The 13,375-nt window shown below is 49.7% G+C and overlaps 1 protein-coding gene across 3 annotated transcripts in view; it reads right to left on the bottom strand.

Annotated features, from left to right (window-relative positions):
• Positions 1 to 12,296, bottom strand: part of LOC127585597 (dentin sialophosphoprotein-like) — a 37,301-nt gene extending 25,005 nt beyond the window's left edge. The window contains exons 1-4 of one of the 3 annotated variants that reach the window (XM_052043188.1): positions 12,195 to 12,296; positions 6,103 to 6,447; positions 5,437 to 5,892; positions 951 to 1,751 (exon numbers count right to left, since the gene is read on the bottom strand). In XM_052043188.1, the coding sequence (XP_051899148.1) occupies positions 951 to 1,751; positions 5,437 to 5,892; positions 6,103 to 6,447; positions 12,195 to 12,252 (1,660 nt within the window). In that variant the 5' untranslated portion in view covers positions 12,253 to 12,296. The remainder of the gene's footprint in view (positions 1 to 950; positions 1,752 to 5,436; positions 5,893 to 6,102; positions 6,448 to 12,194) is intronic. The other 2 variants (XM_052043190.1, XM_052043189.1) reach the window with 2 other exon arrangements.
• Positions 12,297 to 13,375: the final 1,079 nt, after the last annotated feature.

Genomic DNA, 13,375 nt, shown 5'->3' with positions numbered 1-13,375 from the left:
TTCCTGCTGACCCACACTGCTCTAGCAACACCCCCAGTATTAAACTTCCTCACAGTCCACGTCCTCACCCTTCCCTACCCTCTGTAACCTCCTCTGGCTCCTGATCATCCCACGCAGCTTCTTCTGCACCTTACTCACTCCTCAATTTAATCACCCTCCCTGCTGCTTCTGAACCTAACATCTCCTTACGAGGCTTGGTCTGACAAACCAAGACACCTGTGATTACTGATGCTTTGTCACTAACCACGAAGAAAAGAAATGCTGCAAGTCTGAAATAAAACAGAAAGTGCTGGAGATACTCAGCCGGTCAGGCAGCATCTGTGAAGGAGAAACAGAGTTAACATTTCGGGTCACTCAGCCTTCATCAGAACAGGAAGGTAAAGCTGTTCCCATTCAGTTTCTGGAGCTTGGGCTGTAGTGAGAATTGGGATCTGTCTCCAGGTGAAGGTCAGTGTGTGTGGAACCCGTCGCCCAGTGAGGGTCAGTGTGTGTGGGACCCGTCACCCAGTGAAGGTCTGTGTGTGTGTGGGACCCGTCCCCCAGTGAGGGTCAGTGTGTGTGGGACCCGTCCCCCAGTGAGGGTCAGTGTGTGTGGGACCCATCATCCAGTGGGTCATTGCCTGTGAGCCCTGTGCCCCTGTAGGATTCAGTACCTCTGGAACTGTGCTCCAGTGATAGTAAGTGTGTGGGAGTCCTGTATCCCAATGGGAGTCAGTGCTTGTGGTCCTTGTTCCCCCCGTGAGTTGGTAACCATGGAATCCATACCCCAGTAGATACAGTGTTTGTGTAACACATATATACTTGTGGAAGTCACAATCTCATTAACCTGCTAATGTTCTATTGATGGGTGATCCAGAATTTAATTCACTTTTCAATGGACCTGATGCCTGCACCACTTTAAACACATGTAATTATAAAATGAATGTAATAAACAGAAAACATTACTCAACCTGAATTACTACTGTCACTGGAGTCACTGGAGTCACTGGAGTCACTGGAATCACTGGAATCACTGGAATCAGATTCACTGCTATCGCTGGAGTCACTGGAACCATTTGAGTCACTTGAATCACTTGAGTCACTGCTTTCACTTGAGTCACCGGATTCACTTGAATCTTTGCTGTCACTGGAATCACTGCTGTCATCAGAATCACTAGAGTCGCTGGAATCACTGGAGTCACTGCTGTCACTGGAGTCACTACTATCACCAGAATCACTGGAGTCATCCGAATCACTGCTATCACTTGAGTCGCCAGAATCACTGCTATCACTGGAGTCATCAGAGTCACTGCTATCGCTGGAGTCATCAGAGTCACTGCTATCACTTGAGTCACCAGAATCACTGCTGTCACTGGAGTCATCAGAGTCACTGCTGTCACTGGAATCACTGGAGTCACTGGAATCGCTGCTATCACTGGAGTCATCAGAGTCACTGCTGTCACTTGAGTCGCCAGAATCACTGCTGTCACTGGAGTCATCAGAGTCACTGCTGTCACTTGAGTCGCCAGAATCACTGCTGTCACTGGAGTCATCAGAGTCACTGCTGTCACTGGAATCACTGGAGTCACTGGAATCGCTGCTATCACTGGAGTCATCAGAGTCACTGCTGTCACTCGAATCACTGCTATCACTGGAGTCGTCAGAATCACTGCTGTCGCTGGAATCACTGGAGTCACTGGAGTCACTGGAATCGCTGCTATCACTGGAATCGCTGCTATCACTGGAATCACTAGAATCAGCCTCTCCAGTGCCTGGAGTATAAAAGAACAAAATTTAGATTTGATTTATGGATCAGCAGTTCTGCACAGCTGGTATGACTCTGGTATAAAATAGATCTGAGTTGATGGAGTGTGTGGTAACTGGGGTGTATTATTATCACTTGTACCGAGGTACAGTGAAAAACTTGTGTTGCACACCGATCGTACAGGTCAATTCATTACACAGTGCAGTTACATTGAGCTGCCCTCTTCACCATGTACTGTAGTCACTTGTCTATCCTACAGCATCTGCCATCCCCCCAACCACTAAGGAGGGCAAACACTGTGTTTGGAAACACAGCACCGTTCCTTTACCCTCACTGGGTCTAAGTCCTGGGACACCCTCCCCAGCAGCACCGGCCTGAAAGATCACTTATCCACAAGCCACAACCCCAACGTATCCCCCTGATGCCTCACTCCCCCCGTCCCAGCCCACCTGAAGTTCCCCAAGTTGCCCTTGAGAAAGTGATGGCGCTCCAATGACTTGTACCACTGCGGCCTTTCAGGGTACTCCCACAGTACAGCTGAGGAGGCCGTCCCAGGATCTAGACCCGGTGATGTCAGAGGAACGGTGATGTACTTCCAAGTCAGGACGGAGGGGAACCTGCTGGCGGTGGTGTTCCCCAGGCAGCGGGCTTGGGAAGCGGCTAGACAAGTAACCGCAGAACGTTTTGTAGAGGGTGCATACTGTAGCTGGTGGTGGAGAGGAGGATGTTTAGGCTGGTGGACTGGGTACCAATGGAGCTGGCTGCTCTGTCCTGGACGGAGTAGAGTGTTGGAGATGCGCTCAGGCCGGCAAATGGAAAATATTCCTTTGTCGTCTTGATCTGTGCCTCATAGGCGGTTGAAGGGGTGAGTCATTTGCCTCAGGATGCCCAGCCTCTGACCTGCAACTGTAGCCACACCATCCATGTCCATTTGAGCTTCTGGTCAATGGTGAGACCCAGGGGGAAATCAGTGATGGTAATGTTAAGGGTAGGTGGTTAGACTCTCTTGTTAGGGATTGTTATTGCCAGGAACTTTAATGGCACACATGTTAATCAGCCCTTGCCAGTTGTCCTACATCTTACACAGACACCATCCAGGATAGAGCAGCCAGCTCAATTTGCTAAGGGGTTGTAAATGGAACTGAACATCACTAAGTCTCAGTGAACACCCCCCCAGTCCTAACTTCTAATGGAAGGAAGGTCATTGATAAAGGAGCTGAAGCTGGTTGGGCCCAGGACACTGCCCTGAGGACCCCCTGCAGGGACGTCCTGTGGCTGAGATGATTGACCTTCCAACAGCCACAACCGTCCAGTCATTGGACTGGTTTTCCTCCTGTTACCCACTGAATTCAGTTTCAACAGGGATCTTCGACGTTACTCTCAGTCCAGTGCTGCCTTGATGTCAAGGGCAGTCAGTCTCACCCCACCCCTGGAACTTAGCTCTTTGGTCCGTGTTTGGACCAAGCCGTGCTGAAGTCCTGGTAAAACCTAAACTGGGCATCAATGAGCAGGTCCGTTGTCCGTATGTGCCTTGCAATAGCACTGTCAATGACACCCTTCCATCAGGAGACTGAGGTAGACCATCCGGGGATTAATTAACTTGGTTGGATCTGTCCTGCATTTTGTGAATAGGACACACCTGGGCAACCTTCTGCACAGCCAACGTTGCCACTAAATAACCTGCTTTCAGAACATGTTATTCACTGCTCAGTGGATTACAGAGGACTATTAGTAAGAATTTCCTGTTGTCTGATGAAGCATCTTGGCCAGAGGCGTGGCAGGATGCTGTTTGGGGATCTCAGGAGGAAGTTGAGGTCGTGGATCAAACACTCCACCCTTGTATTTAGTATTCACGTGCTGACCACCACCGCTGCTGAGGAAGGGGATGTTCTTGAGAGGGGACTTCGTCTGCTTAACTGATCCACAATATTTACCACTAGATGTGATGGGACTGCAAAGCATCGAGCTGACCTGCTGGGCATGAGGTCTACAGGGCTCTGAGACAGGTTGACAGAGAAGCTGCTACCGTCACTGGGATACAGGATCAGCCATGATGCTCTACATTGACAGAGGATTCAGGAATCTAATGGCCAACCTAGGCTTCCAATGTTCTAGTGTTACACTGGGGGAAAGTACCAGAGCAGTGTTGCATTAAAATAGATTGGACCAATTCAATGGGAGGGCACAGGAGGAAGACATTTGTGTCTGTCACAGGTTTGGGGACTACAGGGCTGGTATTCTAACATGTCCTGAGACAAGAGCTGGTCCTGGAATGTCCAATGGGGGTAACAGAGGTCAGGTGATGTTATCAGAGATGGACTGTTTCATGTTACTCTGATTAATGCGCGCGGGAGTGGTTGAGTAAACCTCGGGAGCAGGATGCCTGATATTCTTTCCTCAACCACCAACCCTTGCCCAGTAACGTTCAACTCTCCTTCTCAATGTGATCTATTTGCCTTCAAGATCCTATTGGGACCTTTGATGTACAACCTTAAGGTTCTTTACTGTCAATTCATAATTGGATTATCCCAGTAGATACCCCCCCTTGCTTGGGTTCTGTGTGGAATTATCTTGTATTTCAATATTTCCTTACCACAGGAGACTATTCAGCCCATTGACTCAATCCAAGCCCACAGAGCAATCCTGTCACCTATTCCCCCATGACTCCTACATGACTTCCCGTTTTATTCTCCCCACATTCCCATCCGCTTTCCCCAGATTCCACCATTCACCTACACACTGGGGGCAATTCACAGCAGACAGTTAACCCACTAACCAGCAGGCTTTTGGGATGTAGGAGGAAACTGAAAGACCCGGTCACAGGGAGAACGTGCAAACTCCACACCGACAGCACCCGAGGTCAGGATTGAATCCGGGTCTCTGGCGCCATGAGGTAACAGCTCTACTAGTGGCACCACCGTTTGGCCCTATGATCTCTGGCTAACAGGCATGAGGGGTAGATCCCCTACAGCCACCATGGAAGTGACTTTCTACCTTCATTCTCCGAGATCTCCTCAAGGTCCCGAAGACCTTTTCTGAGAACCTTTCTGAGCGTTGGGAACATTAGCAGCACAAACTGGTGCAGCACAGTGGCGCAGCGGGTAGAGCCACCGCCACGTAGTTCCCAGTGACCCGGGTTCAATCCTGACCTTTGGTTCCGTCTGCGCAGAGTTTGCACGTTCCCTCTGTGACTGCATGACTTTCTCCCGCTTCCCAAAGATGTGCCAGTTGATAGGTTAATTGGTCGCTGTAAATTGTCCCTAGTGTGTGGGTGAGGGGTAGAACCTGGGGGGAGTTGCTGGGAAAATGGGGAGAATAAAAAATGGTTTGGGATAGGATTATGTAGAAACTGGTGCTTGATATCCAGCATGGACCCGATGGTCCGAAGGGCCTGTTTCCTTGCTGTATCTAAATCTGTATTTATCGACTCATCCTGTGGTTCTCCACCTGGTCTCTTGGTTTCTCAGGAAACTTACCTCTCTCACCTGATCCTTGCCCATATTACTGGCCTTATCCAAGCATCTTACACAGGATTCTGGACTGGAATATTTCCTCATTAGGGACGTCTACTGGAGACGTTTGAGAATTGGCTTCTCCCAGAATTCTGGCTCACCCGGGATCGGTGCTTTAAGAGATTGATACAGCAGACAACAGCCGGTGAGGACCAGAGGAAAGGAATCAAACACACCTACCTCCGTTCCCATTGCCTTTTCCGTTTCCGTTCATAATTCCGTTGGCAGCTCCATTCTCGATTCCGTTTCCGTGTCCGTTCCCGCCTCCGTTTCCGTGCCCGTTGCCGTCTCCGTTTCCGTGCCCGTTCCCATTGTCGTGTCCGTTCCCGTTCCAGTCTCCGTTCCCGTTTCCGTGCCCGTTCCCATTGTCGTGTCCGTTCCCGTTCCAGTCTCCGTTCCCGTTTCCGTTCCCGTTCCAGTCTCCGTTCCCGTTCCAGTCTCCGTTCCCGTTTCCGTTCCCGTTCCAGTCTCCGTTCCCGTTCCAGTCTCCGTTCCCGTTTCCGTTCCCGTTCCAGTCTCCGTTGCCGTTGCCGTTGCCGTTCCCGTGGCCGGTCCCAGCACCGTACCCATTTCCATTCCAGTCTCCGTTTCCGACTCCATTGCCATGTCCATTTGCAGCCCCATTCCCATTGGGCTCTGGAATAGAAGAGTATGTGACATTGAAATGGGAAGCAACCAACTGCGCAGCCGTGTATATCCCAGGCAGACACTGCCCTTCCAGACCGGGAGTTTATGGTCTCTGGAATCTCCGCACCAGGCAAGTTTCAGCTGGCGCCCTTCATGATGGGTTGAATCACAAAGCTACGCACTCATTCTGCTTTGAGAGAAGAGATGTGGGCCACTCACCGTTGCTGTCACTGTCTCCGCTGTCGTCACCGTAGCCGTTGTCTTCACTGTCGCTGCTGTCATCACCGTACCCATTGCCGTATCCGTTGCCGTACCCGTTGCCGTACCCGTTGCCGTACCCGTTGCCGTACCCGTTGTTGTAGCCATTGTCGTAGCCATAGCCGTGGCCGTGGCCATAGCCGTTGCCGTAGCCATAGCCGTTGCCGTAGCCATTGCCGTACCCGTAACCATTGCCGTATCTGCTGCCGTATCCGTACCCATTGTTGTCATCACTGTCACCGCCATTTCCGTTCCACTCATCGCTGTCACTATCAGCGCTGCGCCGTGCCAAAGCATGGCTGATGTCTGCAATCAGAGGGGAGGCACGTTAGGCTGGAGAGGGTGACACAGTTGGCGTCCATCGAATACCATGTGACAGCACCATCACCACCAACCAGGTGGCATTCAATCTCAACCAATCAAAGCCACCATGGTCTGCAGCTCTTCTGTGATTGGTGTGGGCTAATGATTGATGGGGGCCTCAATGCCCGATGGCAAGTAGCTTCTCGTTTGGGATTCTTTGATTGGGCACTTTACGTGAGACCCATTGAACTGAGGGAAGATGAGTGGCTTTCCAAGGATGCACAGGGTGAGCCCAGCCTGCCCACGGGCTCCCAGGCTGATCAGTCCTCAATTGGGGGATCTCCTGGTCGGTTTGCTCCTGTGCCTGGCCAAGGTGGCCGTTCACGGGTCCAGGCGGCGGCCAGTCGAGGGTTCTGCCCGAGCCGATTGCCTGCCCCTCTTCCGGGGTTACGTCCACGCCTGAGTGTCCCTGGAGAAGGAGCACATGGTATCCACAGGTACATTGGGGGTTTTCCAGGACCAGTGGGCATCACAGGGGTTCAAGTGAATTCTGGATAGAGCTGACTGTGTTGTAATTTGAAGCTATTGATAGTGTGAATGGTGGAATACTGTAGTATTGTAATAATGTGATGCTGTAATCACTGAATAAACCCAAAGAACAAAGAAGCAAAAAGGCTGATCAGTCTCAGGTGAACTAAGTGGGACTGAGTTACATTATGGCTTGAAGTTACAGTCTGTCCAAGCGTAACTCAGGAAGTTCAGTCAGGCCATCGTGGGAAGCAGATGTTTACCCTCTGGTTTCCTTTCAGAGCTGTCAAACATGTTTGTTCAGATCTGTCTGGAACCACAGAGCAGTTTGAGGAAGGACTTCCATGGCAGGGGTATCAAAAGCAAGATGGTGTAGGTTTAAGGAGAGAGGGAGGAGTTTTAAAGGACACCTGAGGGATAAGGTTTTTTGACACAGAGAGTGGTTGCTATCTGGAACACACTGCCAGAGAGATGGTGGAATCATTTGGACAGACACTTAAATCGGCAAGGCATTAGGAGGATATGGTCCTAAAACGGGCATATGGGATTAGTGCAGATTGGCAGAAAAGGTCAGCATGGCCACGATGGGCCGAAGGGCCTCTTTCTGTGCTGTTCGACTCCATATGACGTTGGGTGTCCTTGTAGGCAGGATACATCAAGATAATATGAACACAACAAGCAGCTCAGTAAACAATTAGATTCCTCCCTTTATTGCAAGGGGATTGGAATTCAAGAACAGGGAAATCTTGCTGCAGTTTTATACACCTTTGGTGAGACCACACCTGGTCTCGTGTGTGTAATGCTGGTCTCTACCAAATGCAATGAAGATTCATTATTTTGTGCAATGAGATCAAGGTTGATCTTCCAACTAATTTCCGCATTGATCCTTGACATTGACCCTAGTGTCGAAACCTGTGTTTAGAATGTGTTGATAGTAGTTGAATGCCTCAAGGGGCTTAACAGGAGAGGTAACCCACGATACGGAGTCTACAGGGGTCTTTCGATTCTAGAGTTTGAAGGAATCAGAGATCTTAATGAAATCCTTGGTCGGACAGAGCAGATGTTGAGATCTAGTTTCCTCAGGCAGGGGACATGGAATTAGGGAGGCACAGTGACACAGCAAGGAGAGAGAGGTTGCCTCACAGCCCCAGGTGACCAGGGTTCGATCCTGACCTCTGGCCCTGTCTCTGCATTCCGGATGCTCCGGTTTCCTCCCACATTTCGAAGACACGTGGGTCTGTAGGTCAACTGGCCACTGTAAATTGTCCATAGAATGTAGGTGAGTGGTCGAATCTGGAAGAGTTGGCGGGAATGTGGGAAGAACAGCTTACAAGGAAATCGGTGGAGGAACGGAATTGTTCTAAGAGCCGACATAAACTTGATGGGCTGAGTGGCCTCTTTCTATGTCATAGGAAAACATGGAAACCAGGTGGCAGTCTCAAGCTAAGGGGTCAGCCAATTAGGACTGAGATAAGAAACTTCTTCACTCTGTGAGTCTTTGGAAATCTTTCCCCCATTTGCTCCATTTCTAAGCTTCCTTAAAGCGCCCCTCTCTGACCAAGTTTTTGGTCACTTTCGTGGCTCACTGTCAGTTTTTGCTTGACTCCTGTGGAACTCCTTGAGCTATTTATTTAGAGTCTGAAGAGATGAAGGAGACCAGGTCAGGGAGAGTGGTTCCAGCAACACCGCGATCCAGAGTGAAGGGAATGTGAGACAGTGAGCGACAGAACACGTCTTACACTGGGGATGATAACTGTGGGGTTGGAGACTGAAGCACCAGGTTTGTGAAGTAGGAAAGTGAGGATGAGGGATGTGTAACTCTCTGGGTTTGAATCGTGCTCGTACTGAGGGTAAACAGTAACAGCTTGGGTCTAGTGCCCTGTTTGTGGGATCCTTTGGGATGATTTGGGACAGAAATTCATTGTTTGCCTCCAATGATAAAGAGAAGCAATCCACCACATTTTGTTCTCGCTCCTGAATAAAATGGTACTGGGAGTCAGAAGGGGAACATGATGGGTACTTCCCGCAGTGCAAAGCTCCCTCAGTACTGCCCCTTCGACAGTGCGCACTCCCTCGGTACTGCCCCTCTGACAGTGCGCACTCCCTCGCTACTGCCCCTCCGACAGTGCGCACTCCCTCGCTACTGCCCCACTGATGGAGCTGTTCTCCCTCAATAATAACTGTTCAACAGTACAGTCCTCTATCATTATTGCCCCTCCCTCAGAGCTCTCTCTCTGTCTGTAATACCAGCCTCCCCTCCAGGGACTCTGTCTACACTTTTTGCTGCCTCAGTAATGCAGCCAGCATAATCAAAGACCCCACCCACCCCGGATATCCTCTCTTCTCCCTCCTCCTCCCATCAGGCAGAAGCCTGAAAGCAGGTACCACCAGGCTCAAGCACAGCTTCCATCCCACTGTTATAAGACTATCAAACAGTCCCCTTGAATGATAAGAAGGACACTTGACTTCATAATCTACCTCGTCATGGCCTTGCATCTTATTGTCTGCCTGCACTGCATTTTCTCTGTAACTGTGACACTTTATTCTGCAATCTGTCATTGTTTTCCCTTGTACTACCTCAATGCACTGATGTGATGAAATGATCTGTATGGATGGCATGCAAAACAAAGCTTTTCACCGTGCCTTGGTACATGTGACAATAATAAACAAAGTTACCAATTAATGCCCCACTGACATTGGGAATATATGTCTGAATTATAGACTCCAGTGTTCGCATGGCAGGTCGAACTGAGTCCCTCAGGTGAGTGAGCTACACCTGAACCTTATCTCATGGTGTGGGAACCCTGGGCACCGTCATAACTCGAGACTGAACCACAGGCAGTCAGGGCGTGCTGCGTGGAGCTGGGGCAATGTCCGGGGCACCCCAGCTGATCATGTTTCTTCTTGTATTCCAGCCCATTGCATCTGAAAACCGTACAACACTCCAAACTTTCTCTCCAAAGTGAACAACACCACCAGCAGCGGTAAAGCCGCTGCCTCACAGCTCCAGAGACCCGGGTTCGATCCTGACCTCCGGTGCTGTTTGCGTGGAGTTTGCACGTTCTCCCTGTGACCGCGTGGGTTTCCCCCGGGTGCTCCAGTTTCCTCCCACATCCCAAAGCTTGGTCAGTTGACTGGCTGCTCTAAATTTCCCCTAGGGTGTAGGTGAGTGGTAGAATATGGGGGGAGGTGATGAGAATGTGGGGAGAATAAATGGGTTTGGGTAGGATTAGTGTGAATCGGTACTTGCTGGTCACCACGGATTCAATGGGCCAAAGGGTCTGCTTCCATGCTGTACCTCTCTATGACTCTATGATTTTATTCATTGCACTAATGTCGTAAGGTATCTCATGGTCCTTCACAGGAGAAAAATTTGGAAGACAAACCATACATCTAGGGTCAAGGCTGAGTGGTCATCAGAGTATGGTTTTAAGTGGATGTTAGAGGGATGGAGAGGGTGAGGTGTTAGGGAAGGAATTCCAGAGTCAGAGTCTCCCCAGCTCAAGGCATGGCTGTCTCTGGTCGAATGGAATGATTGAGAGGGCAGAACTGGAGAAGTACAGAGCTCTCAGCGAGTTGTAGAGGGTTAGCAATGGTGAAATTAGTCAGGTGCACAGAAGGCCAAAGTTGGAGAGGATTAAACATTGGCTGCTGGAAGTTTAGAGGAGGCTACAGAGACAGGGAAGGTGGCAAGAATAATTCACATCGAGCGTCCATTTCCCCTCTGCTGTGAAAGGCTGTTGAAGATGTGGGGGTAAATTGAGAAAATTTCATAACTTTCCTCCAGCTGAACAAATATTTAAACCTCTTTACTGAATAAATAGTGACTCACTAAATATATCAGTCCCACGCTGACGGTTCAGTAACGAAGTGCACTTTACAACCTTCTACTGATCCACAGAGAGGAGTTAGTCACAGTCTCCAGACCAGCCACGGAGTACATACAAACACTGGTCCCAACTGTCTATTCCCTCTCCTGATCCTCTCCCGCTCTCCATTTTCTGTCTCCCAATCCCCCTCCTGAATTCCATCTGTCCTTTTCCCAATCTCCCATCTATCTCTCTCCATTCATCCCTCTCTTGACCTCCAACCAGTCCCTCCCCTTCCCTCCATCCACGCCTCTCCCAATCTCAATCTATTTCTTCTTCTCTCCATCCATCCCTGTCCTGATCTCCTATCTCCCAATCTCCGTCCATTTCTTTTGCGATCACCATCCACTCCCTCCCCAATCTTCGTCCATTCTATCCCATAATCATTCTCTGTTCCTGCTCCTCTTTGCTCTCCAGCTGGAAAGTGGGGAGGGCCAGGATCGGCTGTGATGCACTCTACGGTCATATAGCCCACCCAAACGCACCATCTGGAGTCCCACACACAGAAAGTCATGATTCCAGAAGGTCTCCTTCACCTGAGGAACTGGTTCCCAACAGGAATTGGTACCTTTAATACAGAACAAAACTTGGGGATGTAGAATATAGGATCTGGGATATTTTTTAATATCCCAGGATGTTGGGCTAATGTGGGGCTGGAATATAGGGCTATGGTGGTGGGCTTGATGTGGATTCACAGGGTGAGGTCTTTTGGGCTGTTACTGAGGACAGACTTCCTGAATCATGGAGGGAGCCCACTTATTGACAAACACCAACTCAATTTGGTCTCCAATTCGAACTGTAATCTTCACTGCGTTGGATTTACTTACTCAACCAATTCACGGATGACTTTGAGCTTTCCTTGGGTATAATGTGAACTTCATCCCTAATCCCAGCTCCCTCATCCTTGTCTATCCTACTCTCAGCAACTCTTGGCATCAAATGGAAGCTAACTGTCAGAGCACTGTGATTGGTTCAGGAACCTCTTTCTGTAATTAGGCATCAAACCCCCGGATCTGGTTACTTTGACTGATTTGCGGATGTCTGGGTTAATGCAGAGAAATGCAGCAATCTCCCACAAACTTGCCCTGGACTCCACTTCAAGCAGATGATGCCAGGGCACAGTTCTAAATGCAGCAAATGTCAGCATTCGCACACCTTTCCCTGGTTTGCAGACCCACCCAGGACATGTGCATTGCACACGTGCATGATTGCAACGGCACTAGAGCAATGTCCTTAAGACCCACCGCCACCCCCATCTCCACCTCCCGACACCTGCCGGAAACCGGCTCACAGACCACGCATCAGTCGTAGGTGGGCTGCTGGGCTGGAAGGAATGGAAGCAAATCTACTCACGTCTACAGTGGCCCACAGCCAGCAGCCCCAGCAGGGCGAGGAAGAGCAAAACCTTCATGGTCTTCTGCTTCTTTCTCTCTCTGAACCTTTGGCCAATGAGATTCGGACAATGCAGTGAACTCTAATGGTGTGGGGCAGAACTCCCTCCTTTTATACTCTACCCGGTCATAGATGCCCATTGAAGCCAGTAGGGTCACATGGTGACTGTGGCCAACCAGCCCAGGAAGGCGGAAGGATTGTGGTTTGCCACACCACCAGTAATTCCAGAAAACCCCAAACTCTAGATCGTAATTACAGCCTCAGGAAGGCTGCCAGCATTTAAAGACCAGCGAGCAGCAAGGAGAAAAATGGGGAGGAAAGTGAACAAACTCAGCAATTATCATTGCAGCATTTTGTGGAGCTTCTGACAGTTTCCATTGTTTAGCCTTCAGACTTCATCCCAAGTTATTTATCTGATCCCCTTGTCCCTGCCTCCTCCGTAAGAGGGGACGGTGCATACTTTGCCCCAACTATCCCCCCCCTCCTCCCTCTATTGGCAGAGCTCGTTCTGCACCTATTCTAGGCAGGTTGTCAATGGAGGCTGAAACCATCAGGTGTGCAGTCATTTACGTGAGATGTAAAACTGAGGCCCTGTCTGCCCTCTCGGGGCAGGGGGGGGATGTAAACTATCCCAGAGCCATTTGGAGAAGGGTTGGGGAGTTGTCTCCGGTGTGCGGGGGACAATGTTTAGCCGGCAACTGTTTCTCACGTCTGGAGAAACTGGGTTGCCGTAACACATTTGGATGCATCTCACTGCCTCCGCACTGTCCCATCAAACACTCAGAACACAGGGAGTATATGGGTTAGACACAGAGTAAATCTCCCTCCACACTCTCCTATCAAAAGCTCCCAGTGCAGGAACAGCATGGGGGTTAGGTCGAAAGTAAAGACCTACTGATCTAATATTCATTTCTCAGCTAACACCCCCAAAACACTGACTACTTGACAAGTTAATTGGTGCATATGCCTGAACTAACAATCCAAAGACAGAGTTCAAATCCCACCATGACAGTTGGGGAATTTAAATTTAGTTAATTATGTAATTCTGGAATAAAGAACAAGGTTCAGTCAGGGTGAGAGTGAAATTACTAGATTGATGTAAAAACCTATCTGGTTCACAAATATCTTTCAGGGATGAAAGT

This window comes from Pristis pectinata, chromosome 33, assembly GCF_009764475.1.
Source record: "Pristis pectinata isolate sPriPec2 chromosome 33, sPriPec2.1.pri, whole genome shotgun sequence".
NCBI classification, from domain to species: Eukaryota; Metazoa; Chordata; class Chondrichthyes; order Rhinopristiformes; family Pristidae; genus Pristis; species Pristis pectinata.
Note: the sequence above shows the minus strand (reverse complement) of the source record. Positions and strands in the feature narration are given on the sequence as shown.